The sequence below is a fragment of the Oncorhynchus keta genome, chromosome 12 (genome assembly GCF_023373465.1).
Source record: "Oncorhynchus keta strain PuntledgeMale-10-30-2019 chromosome 12, Oket_V2, whole genome shotgun sequence".
NCBI classification, from domain to species: Eukaryota; Metazoa; Chordata; class Actinopteri; order Salmoniformes; family Salmonidae; genus Oncorhynchus; species Oncorhynchus keta.
In genome coordinates this window covers 1,531,731-1,558,414 of record NC_068432.1, presented here as the reverse complement: position 1 = coordinate 1,558,414, position 26,684 = coordinate 1,531,731, and the positions used below count along the sequence as shown (strand labels likewise).

Here is a 26,684-nt window from a genome sequence, read left to right as displayed (position 1 = left end):
GCTCAAAACTCTCTGCAATCTTGATCAAATGCTGACTCCCCAAAATATACTCAATAAGCTCAGGTTAGCTAAGGATGAGAGAGAGTCTGCCTCATTTCATGGCCATTTCCTGAAGACAACCTACTGCACACTATATTTCTGCAGCTACTTACGAAATACAAATCATCCTCATCTTACCAAGGGTTTCTTCGATGAGTTTGTCCAACGTTTCAGTCATGCTTGTTTCCTTGTCGCAGATATCATGCACTCTGTTCACCATCTCTTCCTTTATGGTGTTGATGACAAACAGAAGCCCATCTGGAGAAAAATAAAACCGCAATTACATTTTTCAGTTTAAAAGAGAGGTTGGCAAAATGCCTTCCTTTCCTAAACCTCAAGTACATATTCCAGCCTACCAAATCACACAATGTACAAAACTGAAGAGGGAAATTGACAGTGAGAAAAGTGTATTATTCAACATAACTGGTAAACCTATAAGGCGTTCGTTCACTCACTGCTCTAGAATTGAGTGAAAAGCGGGTAAATTCAAGAGGGTGCGACTAAATTAAATGTCTAAACCTAATTTTCTTTAGCCCATGTCATTATGAGTCACAATTAATCATTAGATATTTCCCGTCAAAATATTACAACCTTAATAGGCTTGTACTTAACAGTGTTGATTAAACAACTAGACGGCGCAGCTCTTGGTTTTATCTCCTCTATATTTCGGCATTGGGAGGTGGTAAAAATTAGGATGCATTTCTGCGCTTTGGACCAATCAAAATCAACTTGATACTCTAGTAATTTCATCTCCAGATCCGTGGATTTCTATTCCTCTAACTCTGGTCAATCAATGTTGAGAAGGGTCGTTTTTAATGGCAATTAATAAAGGGAAAGAGTCAGAAATTCACAATGAACCTCAACTGGCCTGTACCCCCGCACACTGACTCGGTACCGGTGCTAGCCTCGTTAATGTTATTCTTGTGTTACTTTTTATTATTACTTTTTATTTGAGTCTACTTGGTAAATATTTTCTTCTTCTTGAACTGCACTGTTGGTTAAGGGCGTGTAAGTAAGCATTTCACAGTAATGTCTACACATGTTGTATTCGGCGCATGTGACAAATAAAGTTTGATTTGAAAATCTGGATCAGATTTTTTCGTGAGGGTAGGTATTGAAATTCAGTCTGTGAGCTTTGTTTATATGTAGATATATAATACCAGTCAAAAGTTTGGACACACCTACTCAATCAAGGGTTTTTACAATAATAATAATAATAATAATAATAATAGTGAAGAAATCAAAACTATGAAATAACACATATGGAATCACGTAGTAACAAACAAAAAAAAAAGTGTTAAACAAATCAAAATATATTTAACATTTGACATTCTTCAAAGTAGATACCCTTTGCCTTAATGAAAGCTTGGCACACTCTTGGCATTCTCTCAACCAGCTACATTAGATGGCCACCTGGAATGCATGTCAATTAACAGGTGTGCCTTGTTAAAAGTTAAGTTGTGGAATTTCTTTCCTTCTTGATGCGTTTGAGCCAATCAGTTGTGTTGTGAAAAGGTAGGGGGGGGGTATACAGAAAATAGCCCTATTTGGTAAAAGACCAAGTCCATATTATGGCAAGAACAGCTCAAATAAACAAAGAGAAATGACAGTCCATCATTACTTTAACACCATGAAGGTCATTCAATCTGGAAAATGTCAAGAACGTTGTGCAGTCGCAAAAAACATCAAGCGCTATGATGAAACTGGCTCTCATGAGGACCGCCACAGGAAAGGAAGACCCAGAGTTACCTCTGCTGTACAGGATAAGCTCATTAGAGTTACCAGCCTCAGAAATTGCAGCCCAAATAGACCTAAAATTGCAGCCCAAGAGTTCAAGTAACAGACAATTCAACATCAACAATTCAGACTGCGTGAATCAGGCCTTCATGGTCAAATTGCTGCAAATAAACCACTAGTAAATGACACCAATAAGAATAAGAGACTTCCTTGGGCCAAGAAACATGAACAATGGACAATAGACCAGTGGAAATCGGTCCTTTGGTCTGATGAGTCCAAATTTGAGATTTTTGGTTCCAACCATGTCTTTGTGAGATGCAGAGTAGGTGAATGGATGATCTCTGCATGTGTGGTTACCACTGTGAAGCATTGAGGTGGTGTGATAATATGGGGGTGCTTTGCTGGTGACACTGTCTGTGATTTATTTAGAATTAAAAAGGCACAGTTAACCAGCATGGCTATCACAGCATTCTTCAGCGAAACACCATCCCAACTGGTTTGTGCTTAGTGAGACGATCATTTGTTTTTCAACAGGACACTGACCCAACACACCTCCAAGTTGTGTAAGGGATATTTGACCGAGAAGGGAGAGTGATGGAGTGTTGCATCAGATGACCTGGCATCCACAATCACCCGACCTCAACCCAATTGAGATGGATTGGGAGGAGTTGGACCGCTGAGTAAAGGAAAAGCAGCTAACAAGTGCTCAGCATATGTGGGAACTCCTTCAAGACTGTTGGAAAAGCATTCCAGGTGAAGCTGGTTGAGAGAATGCCAAGAGTATGCAAAGCTGTCATCAAGGAAAAGAGTGGCTACTTTGAAGAATGTAACATACATTTAGTTTTGTTTAACACGTTTATTGGTTACTACATGATCCCATGTGTTTTTTCATAGTTTAAGTCTTCACTAGTATTCTACATTGTAGAAAAGATTAAAAATAAAGAAAAACCAGTGAATGAGTGGGTGTGTTCAAACTTGACTGGTACTGTAAGTTTCACTAGCAAACTGAACTTTTCTGGAAAACATTGATAAGGAATAATAGTTATTAACAGCGTGTCCAAACTTGACAGGTACTGTACACACACAGCAGTCGGAAAGTATGCCGACCCCTTCCCTTTTTACACATTGCTACGTTACAGCCTAATCCTAAAATGTATGTAATAAAAAAAATGGAAGAAGTTTGGAACCACCAAGACTCTTCCGAGAGCTGGCCGCCTGGCCAAACTGAGCTATCAGGGGAGAAGGGCCTTGGTCAGGAAGGTGACCAAGAACCCGATTGGAGCTCTGTCAGAGTTGCTCTGTGGAGATGGGAGAAACTTCTAGAAGGACAACCATCTCTGCAGCACTCCACCAATCAGGACTTTATGGTAGAGTGGTCCAGACGGAAGCCACTCCTCATAGAAAGGCACAGGACAGCCCGTTTGGAGTTTGCCAAAAGGTTTTAAAGGACTCTCAGACCATGATAAATAAGATTCTCTGGTCTGATGAAACCAAGACTGAACTCTTTGGCCTGAATACCAAGCGTCACGTCTGGAGGAAACCTGGCACCATCCCTACGTGCGAAGCATGGTGGTGGCAGCATCATCATGCTGTGGGGAGGTTTTTCAGCGGCAGGGACTGGGAGAATAGTCAGGATCGAGAGATCCTTGATTAAATCCTGCTCCAGAGTGCTCAGGATCTTAGACTGGGGCGAAGGTTCAACTTCCAACAGGACAATGACCCTAAGCACAAGTCTCAATGTCCTGGAGTGGCCCAGCCAGAGCCCGGACTTGAACCCGATTGAACATCTCTGGAGAGACCGGAAAATAGCTGTGCAGCAACGCTCCCCATACAACCGGACAAAGTTTGAGAGGATCTGCAGAGAATGGGGGAAACGCCGCAAATACAAGTGTGCTACGCTTGTAGGGGCATACCCAAGATGACTCTCGGCTGTAATCACTGCAAAAGACGCTTCAACAAAGAACGGAGTAAAGGGTCTGAATACTTATGAAAATGTGATACTTCAGTTTTTTTTATTCATATAAATTTACAAACATTTTTAAAAACTATTTTTTTCCCTCCTTTGTGAGTATGGGGTATTGTGTCGATTGATGAGGGGGAAAAAACTATTTAATGCATTTCAAAATAATCCTGTAACGTGTGGAAAAAGTCAAGGGGTCTGAAAACGTTCCAAACACACTCACTATCAATCAGTGTAATTTTGTTTTGCGTTTCAATTAGAAAAAGGCCATGTTATCACACACATCTGCAGCCACTAGATCAAATGTCAACTGACAAGCTAAATTAGCGCTGTTCTTCCCAAAAGCAGTGACAGAGTTCTATTTAGCAGTAAACACTTTTTGGCCGTAATTACATTCTATTCACTCTAATCGCGTTAAACTCTCTGAGTAAATAGTCTAAGTTTTGAGAAACATATATAAGGGTTTGGGGTTTGGACTATCGCCTTCTGATTCTTTACTGAATTGCATTTTCATAAACATTGAATTAAATAATAATTTTATGGACAAACACCCTAAAACATACCATATTCTGTGCCCAGACCCCACAGCTTGACTTTATTGGCCTCATACTGAGCCTTCTTCTTCAGCCGACAGGCCCTGAAAAGAGAGAAAAACAAGTGGTTTAAAGGCATAGTAGCATTAGTGGTGGTAGTAGTAGTTGTGTGTATCAAAGGTAACCAAGCAGAAAGGGACAGTTCTTGAGAGGGAGCATTGAACATATATAGTGGAGTCCGAAATTACTGATACCCTTGATAGAGATGAGCAAAAATAACTGTACATAAAAAAAATAATATACTGATATTGTATGTTAAAACAATTGGGAAATGATGTTATACTAATAGAATTGCTCCAATTTTGTTTAAAAAAAATTAACAAGTAATAATTGACTTTCTCGAAGTTAGACACCCCTTAATTCAATAACTTTCAATACCTACACCTTATGAGAATAACGGCACTGAGCCTTTTAAATATCTATGATCTTAGACCATTCCTCCATACAGAATCTTTCCAGATCCTTGATGACACATCATGTGTTCGCTAACAGATCATGTGACTTCCATCTGCTTAGAGATCGGACAATACAGACTCTGAAATGGAAACTGACAGTAAAAACACAATTTCCCAACACAGAAGCTGAAACATTCATAACCGATGAACACTACAACATACGAATTGATTTGCAATCTCGTTAGAACGTCTAGGTTGCACGGTAATATCGCTAATATTTGATATCACCACTGGGTTTCAAGGATTGAGAATCCACCTCAGGAAGCCCCTGTTGCAGCCCTATTGCAAAACATTGATGTTATGGCAAATTAAACGTTTCTTGATGTGCACTTGGGGTTATGGTCTTGCTGGAAGATCCACTTGTGGCAAAGTTCCAGCCTCCTTTACCATGCACCGGGATATTTTAGCCGAAAACCTGCTTGCCTCTGCCAGGAGGCAAAAACTTGGCCGCAATCGGTTCTTCCAGCAAGACAACTCCAAGCACAATCAAAATCCACAAAGAAATGGCTAATAGGCGACAAAAATCAACATTTTGCGATGGCCATCTCAGTCTCCGGAGTTGAACCCCATTGAAAACCTGTGGTTTGAATTGAAGAGGGAAGTCTATAAGCGCAAACAAAGGATATCAAGGATCTGGAAAGAATCTGTATGGAGCAATGGTCTAAGATCCCTCCCAATGTGTTCTCCAACTCATAAAACATTATGCTCGCGAGGTGAGGATTTGAAAACAGGTGTCAATTTTTACCCTTACCTTTGAGAAAAAAAAACTAATAGCATACCTATTAAACTACTTCTCTTTGTCTAAGCAATTGTATTAGTATAAAATAAAATAATTTCCCCCTCAAAAATGTACATACAATATAGCTCGGTAGTTGAAGGTTTTATTTTATACAGACATTTTTTGCTCATCTTCATCAAGGGTGTCAAAAATGTCAGACCCAGCTGTAACTACTGAGTGTTGAACATATGGAGGTTGAAAGGTGAGAATCCAGTACCTGGAGGCCAGTTTGTTCTTCTCCTTGCGGGAGCGAGGGCGGGCTGTGATGGGCAGCTCGCTGACTGGGGTCAGGTCACTGATCACCTTGTTGAGCTTACGCAACTCGTTACCGATCTGCAGCAGCTTCCGAGGGTTAGGGGTTAGGTCCTCCACGTCCGTCCGTCGAGACTTCTTCAGATTGTACTTCCCTGTTCACACAGCCAAATCACCGAGCAGGTTAACCACTGAGACGTTTCCCCTTTGTCAGCAGGGACAGTCAGATGCATTTGTATCCAAATGGATTCATCCAAAACCCATGAATGTACATCATGAATAACCGAACAGCCATGTTACATGTATAACCTGTGATCTACTGTAATTAATTAACTATGAAGCATGTGGCTTTGATCAGGTACAACTGTAAGTGTGAGAATTCATACTTCAATAGGTAATTTGTGGTGTGTGCTTCTATACTGAACCAAAATATAAAGCGCAACATGTAAAGTGTTTGGCGCAATGTTTCATGAGCTGAAATAAAAGATCCCTGAAATGTTCCAGACCCACAAAAAATATATATTTTAAATTGTGCACACATTCTTTTACATCTCTGGGAGCATTTCTCCTTTGCCTAAATAATCCATCCACCTGACAGGTGTAGCATATCAAGAAGCTGATTAAACAGCATGATTATTACACAGGTTCACCTTGTGCTGTGGACAATAAAGGCCACTAAAATGTGCAGTTGTCACACAACACAATGCCACAGACATCTCAAGTTCTGAGGGAGCGTGAAATTGGCATGCTGACTGCAGGAATGTCCACCAGAGCTGTTGCCAGAGAATTGAATGTTCATTTCCCTGCCATAGGCCGCCTCCAACATTATTTTAGAGAATTTGGCAGTATGTCCAACTGGCCTCACAACTGCAGACCACTTGTAACCGTGCCAGCCCAGGACCTCCACATCCGGGTTCTTCACCTGCGGGATGGTCTGAGACCAGCCACCCGGACAGCTGATGAAACTGTGGGAACTTCTGCACAAACGGTCAGAAACCGTCTCAGGGAAGCACATCGGCATGCTCGTAGTCCTCACCAGAGTCTTGATCCGACTGCAGTTCAGCATCGTAACCAACTTCAGTAGACAAATGCTCACCTTCGATGGCTACTGGCACACTGGAGAAGTGCACTTCATGCCAATAGGCTGAAAAAAGGCCTGAATTATATAAAAATCAGTGACACTCAGCCTTCATTAAAGGAAGGAGTATTCATAACCATATACGATTAGTTTGAGATATTATAGATTAGAGTGAGTTCATAGAAGATGATGGCTTTATATTGTATTTAGATTTTTTTAAGGCTTTTGACACTTTAGAGCACAACTTTGTATTTAGAACTCTCTACTTTTGGGTTCAGGGAGAATTTCTGTGAAGTGATAAGGATGATTGATATATAATGACATTAGCAGTTCGCTAGCTATGAGTAATGGAACCTCCCCTCGTTTCTCTATTGCTAGAGGAATTAGACAGAGTTGTACGATATCCCCTCTTATTTATTTTAGCCAGATTTACTGGCCATATTTCTTAACAAATCTGAGAATTGAAAAGGGATCCGCAGTGTTTTTTTGAGGTGCAGAGGAGGTGAACGGATGATCTCCGCATGTGTGGTTCCCACCGTGAAACATGGAGAGGGTGGTGTGATGGTGCTTTGCTGGTGACACTGTCAGTGATGTAGTTAGAATTCAAGGCACACTTAACCAGCATGGCTACCACAGCATAACCCATCTGGTTTGCTCTTAGTGGGAAAATAATTTATTTAGGACAATGACCCAACACACCTCCAGGCTGTGTAAGGGCTTTTTGACCAACAAAGAGTGATGAGTGCTACATCAGATAACCTGGCATCCACAATCACCTGACCTCAACCCAATTGAGATGGTTTGGGATGAGTTGGACCACAGAGTGAAGGAAAAGCAGCCAACGAGTGCTCAACATATGTGGGAACTCCTTCAAGACTGTTGGAAAAGCATTCCAGCTGAAGCTGGTTGAGAAAATGCCAAGAGTGTGCAAAGCTGTCATCAAGGCAAAGGGTGGCTACTTTGAAGAATCTTAAATATATTTTGATTTGTTTATTTGTTCAACACTTTTTTGGTTACTACATGATTCCATGTGTTATTTCGTAGTTTAAGTTTTCACTATTATTCTACAATGTAGAAAATAGTAAAAATAAAGAAAAACCCCTTGAATGAGTGGGTGTGTCCAAACTTTTGACTGGTACTATAAGTTTCGCCAGCAAATTTTACTTTTCTGTAAAAACATTTATTTGGAATAATAGTTATTAAAATTAATAGGAAATCAATTTTCAAAGGTTTTTGGTTTGACAAGGGTTTTAACTTTGTATGTGATTTGTTTTGACAACACTGGGGAGTTTTTGCCTTTTTAGGAGTTCATTGGTAAATTTCAGGTTAATATTACTCAAAGAGAATATATGGACTAGAGGTTTGCAAAGCAATTCCACTTCCTTTACTTGGACTTATTAAGAACACTTTGTTATATTAATGAGGTTGTTCCTACTTCTCCAAGTTTACAAATTAATAACTTGAACCTTTTGGATAAAAAAAAATTAAAACAATAAGTGGATACGATTGGCAGTTAAGTAATTTTTGGTGATTATAATTCAATATATGGGGCGGCAGGGTAGCCTAGTGGTTAGAGCTTTGGACTAGTAACCGAAAGGTTGCCAGTTCGAATCCCCGAGCTGACAAGGTACAAATCTGTTGTTCTGACCCTGAACAGGCAGTTAACCCACTGTTCCTAGGCCGTCATTGAAAATAAGAATTTGCTCTTAACTGACTTGCCTAGTTAAATAAAGGTTAAAAAAATAAAATAATAATAAATAAATAAATTCAAATTAAATTAAAATAAACAATATATATATATATATATATTGCTATGGAAATCACCAACACATGCTGTGGTCAAAAGTGACTACCTTTTACCTTAATAGACCAGTTATCCCAAAAGTTAGACACTCATTTTAAAATATAACGTTAATGATTTCTAGCCATAAGCTACGGACAACAAACACAATTTTATCAATGGCAATTTGAATGCACAGGGATACCATGACGAGATCCTGAGGTCCATTGTCGTGCCATTCATCACCTCATGTTTCAGCATGATAATGCATGGCCCCATGTCGCAAGGATCTGTACATAATTCCTAGAAGCTGAAAATGTCACAGCTCTTCCGTGGCCTGCATACTCACCAGACACGTCACCCATTGAGCATGTTTGGGATGCTCTGGTTTGAAGTGTACATCAGTGTGTTCCAGTTCCCAACAATACCCAGCAACTTCACACAGCCATTGAAGAGGAGTGGAACAACATTCCACAATCAACAGCCTGATCAACTCTACGCAAAAGAAGAGTGTTGCGCTGCATCTGGTCACACCAGATACTGACTGGTTTTCTGATTCACGCCCCTTTCCTTATATGAACTGTAACTTTGTCAAATCTTTGAAATTGGTGCATGTTGCATTTTTATATATTTTGTCAGTGCACACGTAACTACTGACCAGTATGAGTGTGTGTGTGTGTTTATGAGAGAGATAAAGTTGTGTGTCTCACCGTGGTGTGGGCCATTCCTCTGGTAGAGGTTGCTGGGCAGGGTCTGTCTGTCCCACTCGGAGGGCTTAAGCATGCGCTCCTGCTTAGAGGGGGTGAGCTGCTCGCTGTACTCCCAGAAGTAGCGGCGTTTGCCCCTCTTCCTGGAGATCCCTGCTGTCAGGCCCTTCACGTCCCCCACCGTGTCATTGTCACATCCTGATCACAACAGACAGGACAGGGATGAGGGAGAGAGAGAGGCGAGGGAACAACAAGAAAGAAAGATCAGAAAGAAAAGATTAGAGGGAGATATGGGTGAGGAGAAGAGATGAGCATAGGGAGTGAGGATGAGAAAAGTGCAGAGGTTCAGTTGATCAGAGACGACCCCCCCCCCACTTATAAAATAGTATAAATAAACCATTGAGCCTGATGATCATACTGTCCCAATCACATAGGCGGGAATTCCGACTCGAGTAAGCATGCACTTTTCTTTCTCTGCATATTCTGACCCTGAACTTAAGCAGGAGAATAGCATGATAGTCACCCGCTAAACATTTTGGGGTGGAGATCAAAGAAATTAAGGTGTGTCTACAAATACGCCGTATTCTGACCTTGACTTCATGCCTACATAACTCCACCACCTTTACGCACAATGAAATTATGAACTTGTAGGTCCCCCCGATAGAAATAACTGTAATTTACAAATTGATAAGCACTTTTGCTAAGAGCTAGGTAAATGAGTAAGTCATTTGGATAAGGGGATTGTGAATATACAGTAAATTACAATTGTTTTTAGATCTAATTCACCTTATGGCACCAATGGAAGAAAACTGAAGCATATCAACATATCACCTTTTCCACAGTGAAGTTTATGAAATGCTGGCTTTATAATTTGCAGGGATGAAATTTGGAGACCCAAGCTATAGGCTTCTGCAGCCATACGCAAATGACAGTATAGCGGCAAGCGTACCGAGTTGATTGCTCGAATGTTTTATTATATGCCTGGACTTTTCACTATATTTTTTCAAATTTGTATCGTGTTAAATATCAGCCACTATCGGTAGCCACCGTCAGTTATACCCACATATATAAATTGGCACTTCATTGTTAGTTTCCTTACATTTAGCATCATTACATAGTTTACCTTTCGTTCCTCACTGACGTTTGTGTGGTTGTTCCTGAGGATCGCTAGCAATGGTGGATCATAGTAGGCTAACGTATTACAAGTTGTGCAATAATTTGGGACATGTAGCCTATTTGAATCATTATGGAAGGCAGACCATACAGAGCCGTTTAAACCTGGAGAATGGCACACAGTTGACGAGGACTGGACCGTTGTCGTCGCAGTTCCATGACTAGTGAGGATTATTAGGGTCGATTTATAGACTAGTTTATAGACTAATGTTCAACCCCTATTGTACACTTTTTCACCTTACAATATTCCATGGATTGAACAATTGAATATGGGAACATTCCAGATGAATCAAACCGCTATTTTTGATTCACAAATATATTTTGTGTGTAAAGGCTCTCCAAACCTGTGTTTTTGTTATTCACAAACACTTTCCTAACCCTAAATAATATTACAAGATCAGAGTTTTTTTTTTTATCTGCTGAAAAGGAGAGGAATATGAGTGTATTTACATGGCTTTCTTTCATTGATCCCTAATATTCTGAACCGTTCTCTCCATATATTCTAGGGAGTCTGTTGACAAAAGTCTAATTAAAAAACGTACACCAAATTTAAAGAGAACTGCTGGCAAGCTTCCTTGATTTGGACAATTTTGCCAACACATGGCTAACCTTTGTTTAACCAGCTAAATAGCAGCCCATACCGAAAATGTGTTTAAGTCACCCTTCTAGCTAAAAGGCTGTTAGAGTTTACACTTCCTCTTCCAATTATAATGTGGGGAGGTCAAAATAATGTAAAACTATCTGCCAAATCTATTCATTTAAAAATGTTGATTACTTCTCCTTGACATTTTCATTCACAAGTTTGCTAACGTACAATGGGGATCCCTAGGTCGCCAGTTTGCCTGGGGTGGGGGGGTCCCTGGACAAGATAAGGTTGAAATTCTTCCTTTACAATACAGAATGACTCACTGTAACACAATGGGCCCGATCAAGGATTTCCAACAGGGAACAAGTGAACCTATCACAAATGTTATTTTAATTACATTTTTCCATCCTTCAGCTACAAAGAGATTCCCATCTAGAAATATAGGTGATGTTTTCTTTACAGGGAGCTGACATTTGTAATATAGCCACCGTTCTGAAGTGGGCACCTTCAGCGACTAACTTTACTTCACATGAAAAACAAAAAATGGTTACTATAATTCAAGGTGCATGGACATTGAAATGACTACCTGATACATGGCTACCTGGCTCGGAGAAGGTGTCACTCATGTCGTCATCTTTATCGCCCTCATAATCATCATCCTCCTCATCATCATCATCCTCATCATCATCATCGTTCTCAGAGAGCTCATGCTCACTGCCGAAACCCTCATCATGATCTTCATCCAGCTCCACCCCCTCAGCATCTTCCTCATCCTCCATCTCCCCCACCTCTTCTTCCTCCTCCTCCTCCATCTCAGTGAGGGTTTTCCCAGCCAGCCTGGCTCGGGTTAGGAACAGGGAGTAGTTGTGCTCCTCTTCCTTCTTTTTGTCAGAGACTGGGTCATGTCCCAGGGCACTCCCACTGGCAGTCAGCAGAGACTCGCTGGCCGTGGCCCCAGCCACAGGGTAGTGGAGGATGGGGGGCACAGCTCCAGATGTGCCCACTGAGGCGGGGGGCATCACCCGGCAAGGCAGCTCTTCTCTCTTCTCATAGGCCAGGATGCTGGCAGAGGCAGAGGCTGCAGTAGCAGGAGCAGCCACAGGGGCAGCACAGCCAGACGTGGTGGCCACCTCAGGGGGCTTGCTGGGGTACGGGGAGTGGTCGTCAGACTCAATTTGATGGGAGGCCATGGGCATGTCGACTAGGGGCCGGCGAGGCATGCTGACGCGAACCGTGGCCTTGCGCACATAGTCGTTGCAGTGGTGGCCCAGAGCAGCCATCTTGCTGGGACCCTGGGCCTTGGACATAGTCTCTGTGGTGGAGGGGACAGGACAAGTGGCGCTCAGGGAACCCTCTGCAAAGTCACCAAGGGGGTCCCTGACCAGGTTGGAGCAGGAGGCGGAGAACGAGGGGCCCGGGCGGGCGGCCATCTTCTTGCCCAGGGAGAGTGGGGGGAGGGAGGTGTGCTGCTTCTGGCCCCCCATCAGCAGATCAGGGTGGTAAAGCGTGTCACACACAGGTGGTTGCGAGTCCTCGCTGTTGAGCTGGGCCAGGGTGGGGGTCTGGCCAATCACCTCCTCGTCCTGGTAGGGGCTGGAGAAGTCATCCAGGCCTGCCTCCTTGGTGCCCCAGATGTCACAGCTGGTAAAGCGGGTGTACTTGGTCATGTCCTCCCAGTACGTATCCCACTGCTCAAAGTTAGAGCTGTAGTCCGGGTCACTGTCCACCAGCTCCAAGAGGTACTCCCCACACTCCATCTCCTTGTAGTCCCCCACTGTGAAGTGATCACCTTTAGGGCTTTGGCGATTGGTCATATCTCTATCCTGGGGAGGAAAGGGGAGTATAAAGAAGCTACATTAAATGCATGTTATTGTCTTATCCTTTGACAGATGTGTGATAAGGCTAAGTATGCAACCATATTCACTCAACAATATTGTATGTGTAAATAAAGAGACGTTACATCTTCATAATTCTATTGCCGTAGCGGGTTGTGTTCTCTACTAGGCCACCTGTCTATCCTGATTCTCTGTGAGCTCTGTAAACTGTGATGTTGCCCAGAGGCCACTTTGCATGGAGAACACTTACCAGTTCGTACATGAAGTCTGGGTCTGTGTTACTCGCCAACAGGTCTGTGCTGGTTAGTGCCTGGTCAGCAAAAGTATAAGTTTGAAAGAAATCCCCAAAGGGAGGATCCATTCCACTGATGCTGGGCTAAGGAGAAATAAACATTCCAAACTATTGAAACGGTGAACAGAGATGATTAGTCATAGTTTAAAGGGGCTATCTGTTTTTAGGCTTTACAAACAACGGAGTAACGCAAGATTATATTTTAGGTACTGATGGGGTATGACAGTTCATGAGGCATTTAATAAATGTATATTCTTCAAGAATCAGTGGGTATGTACATAGTACCACTTTAAACATTTAGTTAAGCATGGAGAGTAACAATGAACATACAACATTTGTGGTGTTGTGTAAGCCAGGATGAATGTGGGAACATTCCCATGTCCAAAATGGGAAATCGCCATATACCATCCACGGTGTAATTGCAGGGCAACTAGGCGAAGGTCTGTCAGTTTTAAGCTACAGACTCAGGAAAACAATGTGTGAAGATCTGAGATACATCGTTATGGATAATGGTAATCAACTATCCAGCGACCTAGTTGTTTTTGCTGAAGAGGTTGTTTGTGCTGAAAGATGGTCAATTGTAAGATAACGGCGAGACCATTGACTAAAGTTGGAACACTTCTAAAAAGAACCCTCCCTTCCATTACCTGAGGCATCGCCGAGCACCGATCTTCGTTCCTTATTGTGAATTATTCTTCCACCTCGTGTCCCAGTCGTCTTTGGATGATATCAACCTCCAGTAGAAAATTAGATGGGTTAAGCAACAAAGTCTTCTTTATTGTGGAAAACTCAGTGACTCATGTAAGTCTCGCCACCTTCTCTTCTGATCCCTGGTGTCTGGAGCAAGATGAGAGAACACAGGGGGAATGGAAGGGTTAAATTGGTAAGATATGACATATGTTTGCACATTTCACTACTTCACCTTCATACTAGGTAGACTTGACAGCATATGGCACTCCTACAATCTTACATGCAATAATGTAACTTTGCCTACAAGCTGAGATTCTGTGCAGATCGTCAAACACTGCTTCTGAAAGTGCCTGTCAAGACCGGCTGTTCATTTAAATCAGAACACAGCCTACTTCTATCAACCCTAGTGTGAGCGAGCTTAAATCACGACTGCGTTGGTGACGCTCAGTGCAAACTGGGGGTCCTTCCATGCTTGTCCATGTAAAAGAGACCTTGTTGAAGCCGAGTGAAGTTGCAGACATTGTCCGGTTGCAGCCTTTCAGATCCAGAAAATGAGTTTGATGCGAAACAGAATGAGCTTTGAACCAACACTGTGTCTAGGCTATTTTTAAATGATTCTAGCTAGCTACCTTTCCCCACTGCCTACTAAGAGTCACAAACAGAGGGAGCAGAGTCGCTTGGGTGCCGTTTGCATAACAAATCAGGAGAAATATGCTGGGGAGAGCGGGCACTGTGCTGGCCAGCTGCAACACCAAGCAAAACAATCCTTTAAAAAATGTTATGATTCAAATTAAGCAAAAAATGTCTTGCCAACATATCCAGGAGAAGATTGAATGTCTCTGCTGTAACCAAGAAGCTTGATCTTGACATCTAGCAAGTTAGCAAACCAAATGCATAGCTGAAGCCCTGAGCTGGATATAATTTATTTGACATACATCTTAGATTTCTTACAGTTACACTTAACTTATAATTAAGCACGCAGGTGCCCCAACCCCCAAAATACCCCGGTATAGACGGTATATCGTCCAAGCCTAGCAGATGATCTCATTTCCTCCTGGTGTGCGTATCATCTGTCTGCTTTTGTATACAACTCAGCCCGCAAAAGAAGAAACCCCCCCCCCAGCTAGCACACTTTAGGAGTTAACCTGTTACTCCTACCCCCTACTTTTTCGAACATTCTGTAAAAAAATCACGCAACATTTCAGCGCCCTGCTACTCATGCCAGGAATATAGTATATGCATATGATTAGTATGTGGATAGAAAACACTCAGACGTTTATAAAACTGGTTAAATCACGGCTGTGACTATAACAGAACGTGCGTTTCATCGAAAAGCGCAGGAAAATCTGATCACTGAAAATGGGAAAATATATCCATGCGCCACTAGAACCCATTGTTGAATGTGATCCACATTCAATGGGGCCGAGGTTGCAATACCTACAGCTTCCACACGATGTCAACAGTCTTGTCATTTGCCTACGATTTGTTTCTTGGTCAAACGGACACAAGGTAGCGCCTTTCTTCCGGTCTCCGACCGGATATTTTGTTGAGATTTACCCGGACATTATTTCCAGACGTACAGCTATAGAATATACATCGCCTCGTGATCAATTTGATCGCTTATTAACGTTTACTAATACCTAAAGTTGCATTACAAAAGTATTTCGAAATGTTTTGTGAAAGTTTATCGTCAACTTTTTTAATTAAAAAAATGACATTACGTTATAAAACGCTATTTTTTTCCTTGATCACACAGTCTTCATAGATCAATATCTAGGCTATATATGGACCGATTTAATCGAAAAAATACCCAATAGTGATGTTTATGGGACATCTAGGAGTGCCAACAAAGAAGATGGTCAAAGGTAATGAATGTTTTATATTTTATTTGTGCGTTTTGTGTAGCGCCGACTATGCTAATTATTTTGTTTACGTCCCCTGCGGGCCTTTTGGGGTGTTACATGCTATCAGATAATAGCTTCTCATGCTTTCGCCGAAAAGCATTTTAAAAATCTGACTTGTTGCCTGGATTCACAACGAGTGTAGCTTTAATTTAGTACCCTGCATGTGTATTTTAATGAACGTTTGAGTTTTAACGAGTGCTATTAGCATTTAGCGTAGCGCATTTGCATTTCCAGATGTCTAGATGGGACGCCTGCGTGTCGGGTAGGAGCAAGAGGTTAACAGAGTCGTGGTACGCCACGCAAAGGAAAACTTTTGAGCCATCTGTACGAGTGCAATCCCGGTCCTGCGAAGATCCACCCACCTGTTAGAACAACTAAAATGACGGCGATTGTGTTTTGGGAGGCACTGTGGAGAAGCCCTTGCTGCAATCGGCTGATGCCATGCAAAACTGCCTGCCTGGCTACTGCACTGAACTGCCATTTTAATATCTTTGTCGTCTCTACACAGGCATTCCCCTGGAAGTTAAACACACACGAACGGTGAACTCAGTGCTAACTAGCCAACTATCTACGGAGCCGGCTTAACGTTAACTAGCTGGCTAGGTCACTAAAGACCTTGTCAATAAAAGGGCTTCCGGGTTTCGCATTCGCACTTCGGTCCGCAGGTAGTATTACTTTTCATTACTTTTCATTACATTTCATTATAGTACAACGGTTTGATTTGTCTAATCTTAGCAATTTCTTCTTAGCTAGCTAAAAAGCAGTCTTTGTATCAAAGATAATTGCGTAATTATCGTATTTCGTCGTCCTAACGTAGTCTACTGCAGCTAGCCACATAGCTAACGTCCACCGAATAGCAGCACCGTAGAAACTATTACACTCAACTGAACGACTTGATTAGTGTAGTGTTAGCTAGCTACATAGTTGTCTTTGCTGTCTTCGTATCCAAGATAATTGTGTAGTTTAGAGTGTGTAGTCTTAGAGTGATTATCTTAATTTACCGAGGTTAGCTAGCCAGCTATTTGTCGTCCTTAACGTAGGAGACACTGCTAGCTAACAGCTAACAGCTAGCCAACAACAACCCGGTCGCATTCCGCCGCTCCACAGGTAGTATCACATTTTCATTTCATTTCATTACAGCACAACGGGTTTGATTTGATCGTAGCTAGCTACACTGCTAGCTACATAGCCGTCCTTGTATCAAAGATAATTGTGTAGTCTAGAGCGATTTTCTAGGTTAGCTAGCCAGCTATTGTCGTTCTTTTAACGCAACGTAATCAACACTGCTAGCTAGCCAGCTAGCCCCGAATAGTAGCACTGTAGAAACTATTACACTCAACGGAATGACTTGATTAGTGTAGTGTCAACAACGCAGCCACTGCCAGCTAGCCGACTTCAGCAGTACTGTATCATTTTAATCATTTTAGTCAATAAGATTCTTGCTACGTAAGCTTAACTTTCTGAACATTCAAGACGTGTAGTCCACTTGTCATTCAATCTCCTTTGCATTAGCGTAGCCTCTTCTGTAGCCTGTAAACTATGTGTCTGTCTATCCCTGTTCTCTCCCTCTGCACAGACCATACAAACGCTCCACACCGCGTGGCCGCGGCCACCTAATCTGGTGGTCCCAGCGCGCACGACCCACGTGGAGTTCCAGGTCTCCGGTAGCCTCTGGAACTGCCGATCTGCGGCCAACAAGGCAGAGTTCATCTCAGCCTATGCCTCCCTCCAGTCCCTCGACTTCTTGGCACTGACGGAAACATGGATCACCACAGATAACACTGCTACTCCTACTGCTCTCTCCTCGTCCGCCCACGTGTTCGCACACCCCGAGAGCTTCTGGTCAGCGGGGTGGTGGCACCGGGATCCTCATCTCTCCCAAGTGGTCATTCTCTCTTTCTCCCCTTACCCATCTGTCTATCGCCTCCTTTGAATTCCATGCTGTCACAGTTACCAGCCCTTTCAAGCTTAACATCCTTATCATTTATCACCCTCCAGGTTCCCTCGGAGAGTTCATCAATGAGCTTGATGCCTTGATAAGCTCCTTTCCTGAGGACGGCTCACCTCTCACAGTTCTGGGCGACTTTAACCTCCCCACGTCTACCTTTGACTCATTCCTCTCTGCCTCCTTCTTTCCACTCCTCTCCTCTTTTGACCTCACCCTCTCACCTCCCCCTACTCACAAGGCAGGCAATACGCTCGACCTCATCTTTACTAGATGCTGTTCTTCCACTAACCCCATTGCAACTCCCTCCAAGTCTCCGACCACTACCTTGTATCCTTTTCCCTCTCGCTCTCATCCAACACTTCCCACACTGCCCCTACTCAGATGGTATCGCGCCGTCCCAACCTTCGCTCTCTCTCCCCCGCTACTCTCTCCTCTTCTATCCTATCATCTCTTCCCTCTACTCAAACGTTCTCCAACCTATCTCCTGATTCTGCCTCCTCAACCCTCCTCTCCTCCCTTTCTGCATCCTTTGACTCTCTATGTCCCCTATCCTCCAGGCCGGCTCGGTCCTCCCCTCCCGCTCCGTGGCTCGACGACTCATTGCGAGCTCACAGAACAGGGCTCCGGGCAGCCGAGCGGAAATGGAGGAAAACTCGCCTCCCCTGCGGACCTGGCATCCTTTCACTCCCTCCTCTCTACATTTTCCTCCTCTGTCTCTGCGGCTAAAGCCACTTTCTACCACTCTAAATTCCAAGCATCTGCCTCTAACCCTAGGAAGCTCTTTGCCACCTTCTCCTCCCTCCTGAATCCTCCTCCCCCTCCCCCTCCTCCCTCTCTGCAGATGACTTCGTCAACCATTTTGAAAAGAAGGTCGACGACATCCGATCCTCGTTTGCTAAGTCAAACGACACCGCTGGTTCTGCTCACACTGCCCTACCCTGTGCTCTGACCTCTTTCTCCCCTCTCTCTCCAGATGAAATCTTGCGTCTTGTGACGGCCGGCCGCCCAACAACCTGCCCGCTTGACCCTATCCCCTCCTCTCTTCTCCAGACCATTTCCGGAGACCTTCTCCCTTACCTCACCTCGCTCATCAACTCATCCCTGACCGCTGGCTACGTCCCTTCCGTCCTCAAGAGAGCGAGAGTTACACCCTTCTGAAAAAACCTACACTCGATCCCTCCGATGTCAACAACTACAGACCAGTATCCCTTCTTTCTTTTCTCTCCAAAACTCTTGAACGTGCCGTCCTTGGCCAGCTCTACCGCTATCTCTCTCAGAATGACCTTCTTGATCCAAATCAGTCAGGTTTCAAGACTAGTCATTCAACTGAGACTGCTCTTCTCTGTATCACGGAGGCGCTCCGCACTGCTAAAGCTAACTCTCTCTCCTCTGCTCTCATCCTTCTAGACCTATCGGCTGCCTTCGATACTGTGAACCATCAGATCCTCCTCTCCACCCTCTCCGAGTTGGGCATCTCCGGCGCGGCCCACGCTTGGATTGCGTCCTACCTGACAGGTCGCTCCTACCAGGTGGCGTGGCGAGAATCTGTCTCCTCACCACGCGCTCTCACCATTGGTGTCCCCCAGGGCTCTGTTCTAGGCCCTCTCCTATTCTCGCTATACACCAAGTCACTTGGCTCTGTCATAACCTCACATGGTCTCTCCTATCATTGCTATGCAGACGACACACAATTAATCTTCTCCTTTCCCCCTTCTGATGACCAGGTGGCGAATCGCATCTCTGCATGTCTGGCAGACATATCAGTGTGGATGACGGATCACCACCTCAAGCTGAACCTCGGCAAGACGGAGCTGCTCTTCCTCCCGGGGAAGGACTGCCCGTTCCATGATCTCGCCATCACGGTTGACAACTCCATTGTGTCCTCCTCCCAGAGCGCTAAGAACCTTGGCGTGATCCTGGACAACACCCTGTCGTTCTCAACTAACATCAAGGCGGTGGCCCGTTCCTGTAGGTTCATGCTCTACAACATCCGCAGAGTACGACCCTGCCTCACACAGGAAGCGGCGCAGGTCCTAATCCAGGCACTTGTCATCTCCCGTCTGGATTACTGCAACTCGCTGTTGGCTGGGCTCCCTGCCTGTGCCATTAAACCCCTACAAATCATCCAGAACGCCGCAGCCCGTCTGGTGTTCAACCTTCCCAAGTTCTCTCACGTCACCCCGCTCCTCCGCTCTCTCCACTGGCTTCCAGTTGAAGCTCGCATCCGCTACAAGACCATGGTGCTTGCCTACGGAGCTGTGAGGGGAACGGCACCTCAGTACCTCCAGGCTCTGATCAGGCCCTACACCCAAACAAGGGCACTGCGTTCATCCACCTCTGGCCTGCTCGCCTCCCTACCACTGAGGAAGTACAGTTCCCGCTCAGCCCAGTCAAAACTGTTCGCTGCTCTGGCCCCCAATGGTGGAACAAACTCCCTCACGACGCCAGGACAGCGGAGTCAATCACCACCTTCCGGAGACACCTGAAACCCCACCTCTTTAAGGAATACCTAGGATAGGATAAGTAATCCTTCTCACCCCCCTAAAAGATTTAGATGCACTATTGTAAAGTGGCTGTTCCACTGGATGTCATAAGGTGAATGCACCAATTTGTAAGTCGGTCTGGATAAGAGCGTCTGCTAAATGACTTCAATGTAAATGTAAATGTAAATGATGTTTTGCCTTTTGCAACCATTTCTAAAATCCACGCTACAGAGTAGGTCTCTCTCTTATGTTTATGATTGACCACTCACTTCCTCTTCAGATTTCTGACGATCGGTTTCTGTTGACGGCCGAATAAGGGAACTGAAAGGAAGGCGAAAGGGTGGAAATAATAGCAGAATTCAGACAAACTACTATGTGCCACACACCCTGTACTGACAGCAGTGTATTCCGTTTAGATTAGGGTAGGCTACATGTTTTAGCCTTTTGGGTGCATGACTTAACATTTTGAAACTAGATATCACCAGAGACTAAAGCGCAATGGCTTCTTCATTATGCTAAGCACACAGGCGGACAGGTTAAGTCAGTTTACTATGGGCACTAAACTGATATGGGTCACAATGGATGGCACCAGCTGTTCCTGATGAACACAACTTCACTCTGCATTGGCTGGCTTCAAAGGTCTCTCAACACAATTGGAAAGGAATTAAGCCCTTCAAGGCCTTAGGAAACATGAGCCCAACTTTACAATCTGATTGTGTGGGATAAAAGACAGCCACACTCCTGTACCAACTACAAGGTGGGAGGATCTCACTCACAGGCACGCACACAAACATCAACAGCGTTTTCCCTATATTAATTTGGCAGCAGCAGGCAAAAAATAACATTGAGATCTTTAAATGGTTTTCAGAATAAAATTTAAATGACTAAAACCAGATATAAAGTATGTAGAAAATCTATTTAAACATGTATTTATTTTTTTAATTTTACCCCCTTTTCATGGTATCCAATTGTTAGTAGTTACTATCTTGTCTCATCGCTACAACTCCCGTACGGGCTCGGGAGAGACGAAGGTCGAAAGCCATGCGTCCTCCGAAATACATCGCAACCAAGCCGCACTGCTTCTTAACACAGTGCGCATCCAACCCGGAAGCCAGCCGCACCAATGTGTCGGAGGAAACACTGTGCACCTGGCGACCTGGATAGCGCACACTGCGCCCGGCCCACCACAAGAGTCACTAGTGCGCAATGAGACAAGGATATCCCTACCGGCCAAACCCTCCCTAACCTGGACAACGCTAGGCCAATTGTGCGTCGCCCCATAGACCTCCCGGTCGCGGCCGGCTGCGACAGTGCCTGGGCTCGAATCCAGAGCCTCCGATGGCACAGCTAACACTGGAAAATCGATTTTTAAATAAGATCTATAACATATTTGAGAACTACACTGAACAAAAATATAACGTAACTTGTAAAGTGTTGGTCCCATGTTTTACGAGCTGAAATAAAAGATCCTTGAAATGTTCCATACGCACAAAAAGCTTTTATCAAAAATGCTGTGTACACATTTGTTTACATCCCCGTTTATGAGCCTTTCTCCTTTGCCAAGATATTCCACCCACCTGACAGGTGTGGCATATCAAGAAGATGATTTAACAGCATGATCATTACACAGGTGCACCCTGTGCTGAGGACAATTAAATGCCGTTCTAAAATGTGAAGTTGTGTCACAACACAATACCACAGATGTCTCAAGTTGAGTGTGCGTTTGGCATGCTGACTGCAAGAACGTCCACCAGAGCTGTTGCCAGAGAATGTAATGTCCATGTCTCTACCATAAGCCACCTCAAATGTAATTTTAGAGAATTTGTCAGTACGTCCAACTGGCCTCACAACCGCAGACCATGTGTATAGTGTCGTGTGGGCGAGCAGTTTGCTGATGTCAAACGTTGTGAAAAGAGTGCCCCATGGTAGTGGAGGGGTTAAGGTATGGAAAGGCATAAGCTATGGAAAACAAACGCAATTGCATTTTATCAATGGTAATTTGAATGCACAGAGATATCTTGAGATCCTGAGGCCCATTGTTATGCCATTCATCTGCCATCATCACCTCATGTTACAGCATGATAATGTTGCAAGGACCTGTACACAAATCCTGGAAGCTGAAAATGTTCCAGTTCTTCCATGGCCTGCATACTCACTAGACATGTCACCCATTCAGCATTTTTTGGGATGCTATGGATTATGGACAGCATGTTCCAGTTCCCGCCCATAACCAGCAACTTTGCACAGCCACTGAAGGGGAATGGGACAACATTCCACAATCAACAGCCTGAAACTCTACGCCAACGAAATATGTTCCGCTGCAAATGGTGGTGACACCAGATACTGACTGGTTCTGATCCATGCCCCTACCCTTTTTTAAATTTTTTTTTAAGCATCTTAAAATCCACCCATTTGGGCAAAATGTATTTATTTCAATTGTCTGATTTCCTTATATGAACTGTAACTCAGTAAAATCGTATACATTGGCATGTTGCAGTATAATTTTTTGCTCAGTATAAAAACCAAAATAAAAACTAGACAGTAAGGGAAATCTTATATTCCAAAAAATGTTATGGCATTGGGCCCCCAATGATTGTGTTATCATGTTCGAGTCACTAATTGCAAGAAATTAGCTTTAAAAACAGCAACATTTTGTTTGTTCAAAAATTGTAAGTGTTAGACCACGCCATTGGCCACGTCCATTAACCCCTGCATGCTAACTTTGCCACCTATGTCAAGAAAAGAAAATCTAGGGGAAACACTGAACATGACACCATTCTCAGAAAGGGCAAATCATAGAGCACGTCAAATCAAATCAAATGTTATTTGTCAAATGTAGAGGTCGACCGATTAATCGGAATGGTCGATTAATTAGGGCTGATTTCAAGTTTTCATAACAATCAGAAATCGGTATTTTTGGACACAGATTTGGCCTATTTTTTTTTATTTTTTATAAATGTATTTAAATCTTAATTTAACTAGGCAAGTCAGTTAAGAACACATTCCTACTTTCAATGGTGGGTTAACTGCCTCATTCAGGGACAGAACGACAGATTTTTACCTTGTCACCTAGGGGGATTCAATCTTGCAAACTTACAGTTAACTTACAGTTAATTTGCCTGAATTTTACATAATCATGACATAACATTGAAGGTTGTGCAATGTAACAGGAATATTTAGATTTATGGATGCCACCCGTTAGATAAAATACGGAACGGTTCCGTATTTCACTGAAAGAATAAATGTCTTGTTTTCGAGATGATAGTTTCCGGATTCGACCATATTAAATGACCTACGGCTCGTATTTCTGTGTGTTATGTTATAATTAAGTCTATGATTTGATAGAGCAGTCTGACTGAGCGGTGGTAGGCAGCAGCAGGCTTGTAAGCATTCATTCAAACAGCACTTTCCTGCGTGTTGCCAGAAGCTCTTCGCTGTGCTTCAAGCCAATCAACTCCCGAGATTAGGCTGGTGTAACCGATGTGAAATGGCTAGCTAGTTAGCAGGGTGCGTGCTAATAGCGTTTTCAAACGTCACTCGCTCTGGGACTTAGAGTAGTTATTCCCCTTGCTCTGCATGGGTAACGCTGCTTCGAGGGTGGCTGTTGTCGCTGTGTTCCTGGTTCGAGTCCAGGTAGGCGCGAGGAGAGGGATGGAAGCTATACTGTTACATTGGCAATACTAAAGTGCCTATAAGAACATCCAATAGTCAAAGGTTAATGAAATACAAATGGTATAGAGATCAATAGTCCTATAATAACTACAACCTAAAACTTCTTACCTGGGAATATTGAAGACTCATGTTAAAAGGAACCACCAGCTTCATATGTTCTCATGTTCTGAGCAAGGAACTTAAACGTTAGCTTTCTTACATGGCACTTTTACTTTCTTCTCCAACACTTTGTTTTTTCATTATATAAACCAAATTGAAATGTTTCATTATTTATTTTAGTCTAAATTGATTTTATTGATGTATTATATTAAGTTAAAGTAAGTGTTCATTCAATATTGTTGTAATTGTCATTATTACAAATGCAAACATTTATAAAAAAAAAATAATAATAAAAAAATTGGCCGATTAATCAGTATCGGCATTTTTGGGTCCTCCAATAATCGGCGGACCTCTAGTCAAATGCCCTGAATAAAACAGGTGTAGACCTTAGAGTGAAATGCATGTGATATCATATGAATGCACTCTCATAGTTCACCCTGTTTTGGACTAATAGATACCACAGTGTGCTACCTGCCTACAGGACCAACTCAGGCATGCTGCAATGTTTCATTGCCTGCTTTCATACCAGTATCCAGTAATATGACAACACATAAAACAACCAATATGTACTATACTACCTAGACCATGTTAAGAATACCTCACATTCGGTTCTTGATGGCTACCACATTTTCATAACAAATTGCACAGGATGAATCTAACTGTAAAGCAGACAGGCCGTTATCTCTGTGGCCTCAACGTGAAACCTGATTGTACTCTGTGGCTTTGGTTGTCAACAGGAAGAACCGATCATATAGACTATCTGCATTGCACCTATGCATTTACACCTATGCTACTCTTTGTTGTTATCATCTATGCATCATCACTTTAATAACTACCTACATGTACACATTACCTCAACTAACCAGTGCCCTCACACATTGATTCTGTACCGGTACCCACCCCCCTGTATAGTCTTGCTATTGTTATTTTACTGCTGCTCTTTATTTCTTAGGCAATATTATTAATATATTATATGAATATATATTTTTAACCGCATTGTTGGTTAGGAGCTCGTAAGTAACCATTTCACTTGTTGTATTCAGTGCATGTGACTAATAAAAGTGTATTTGATAAGCATATTGACATATGTTTAAAAAAAAATACAAATTATGCCAGGATAGGAGTATTCTAGAAACACAGGGTCCTCCCCTGTGCCACTTTGCAGTGCACAAAAAAAATATAGATCTAGCACTGCTAAGTATGTCCAAGTTCCATATTATTTTGCTAATATTGAAGGTAATGTTAAAAGTGAGCAAAGATCCAAGGCAAAAATGTGTGTGGTATTCTCAGCACGCATCGCATTCTGCATCTAATTTACAACGCTGGCCACCCCTAAGTTTATGGTGGCAAATCGATCACATACGCAGAAAAAAGTTTAAAGTATTCACATATATCACCTATATTTACTAGATTAAACCCCCGATAGCTGTCTCGCGTTACAGGCGATGAGGACCTAGCTACATAGCATAATGAATACCTCGGCAAAATCTGACTTTCAGAGAAGCATATGGCCAAATATATATATATATAACATACAGGCTAGTAGATAAATAAACCGTAAAAACTACAATAAATAATCATCTGATTTTTTTTGTTTAATGTAGGCTGACCCACTAACACTCTACATGGACCCTGACACAAAAACAAATGCAACGTCAAACCAACGTCCTACTTGGGCCAACGCCCACGCAATCTTACAGTCCTATTGGTCAAAATGCAGTCATAGCCCGCCTTAAAATATGCGCGAATGGTCCACATTTATGTCAATCGTATGAGATACTTCAGAGAAAAACATAGCCCATCTCAATATAACTAGGTTGAGACAGAAAACAAACGATTCAAAGCATCGTTTGTGTGGCCTAAATAACTAATTAAATACATGCAAAATGACCCCATGACACGTAGAATTCGCATAGGGGATAATTTTACAGAAGTCTATGTTATCCTCTTATTATAATCTTACAGAAGACACGCATGTCTAGCTTTGTCATATAGTCAACATAAAAACACGACACGGAGAACTCGGTAACTGAACAAAAGTAGCTCGCTAAGCATTGACGACTGTCCGGACTAGTTGACGTCTTCAAATCCCCGAAAAACCAATCTGTCAACTGTTGGATTTTTTTTCTCTACTCAGTTTACCTAGAATGTTCTCGATCTCTCTATCAGCACACTGGCTGTGACTTGTAAACACCCCAAAAAATATTTTGTAAAATAAAGCTCTTATAACGAGCTACAATGCTCCTGCACATATAGTACCTATTCCTGATTCAATTTTTTTTTAAATAGGTAAGCGGTTTTAGTTCACCAGGATTTCACACGAAACAAGCTAAATCTAGTTCCCTACCAACTACAGTATGGCCTCCGTCCCGCCCCTCTCACAGCAGCAGATACAACTAGCTAACGTTAGCTTATCAAGAGGTGAGAAGCATCTGGCGAAAAAACATGATGCAAAGTTTTCAAATGGTTTGAAAAACGTTCAACTCACCGTTAGAAACCCCATGTGAAAGTTTGGTGTCGTGTTTCGCTTCGTGTTTAATCCTATCTGAGCAATAATAAAGCCATTTCAATGGAGTCCACGCTGCCTTCCTCTTGCATTTGTTTTGTTTATCTTCTTCCTGAC

General features: G+C 42.9%; 1 protein-coding gene across 3 annotated transcripts in view; it reads right to left on the bottom strand.

The window, feature by feature from the left end:
- LOC118390848 (CREB3 regulatory factor-like) overlaps positions 1–26,684 on the bottom strand; it is a 34,835-nt gene extending 8,151 nt beyond the window's left edge. The window contains exons 1-8 of one of the 3 annotated variants that reach the window (XM_035781539.2): positions 26,550–26,684; positions 13,913–14,102; positions 13,224–13,349; positions 11,725–12,961; positions 9,383–9,577; positions 5,780–5,969; positions 4,300–4,373; positions 178–297 (exon numbers count right to left, since the gene is read on the bottom strand). In XM_035781539.2, coding sequence (XP_035637432.1) covers positions 178–297; positions 4,300–4,373; positions 5,780–5,969; positions 9,383–9,577; positions 11,725–12,961; positions 13,224–13,349; positions 13,913–13,921 — 1,951 coding nt within the window. In that variant the 5' untranslated portion in view covers positions 13,922–14,102; positions 26,550–26,684. The remainder of the gene's footprint in view (positions 1–177; positions 298–4,299; positions 4,374–5,779; positions 5,970–9,382; positions 9,578–11,724; positions 12,962–13,223; positions 13,350–13,912; positions 14,103–26,549) is intronic. The other 2 variants (XM_035781540.2, XM_035781541.2) reach the window with 2 other exon arrangements.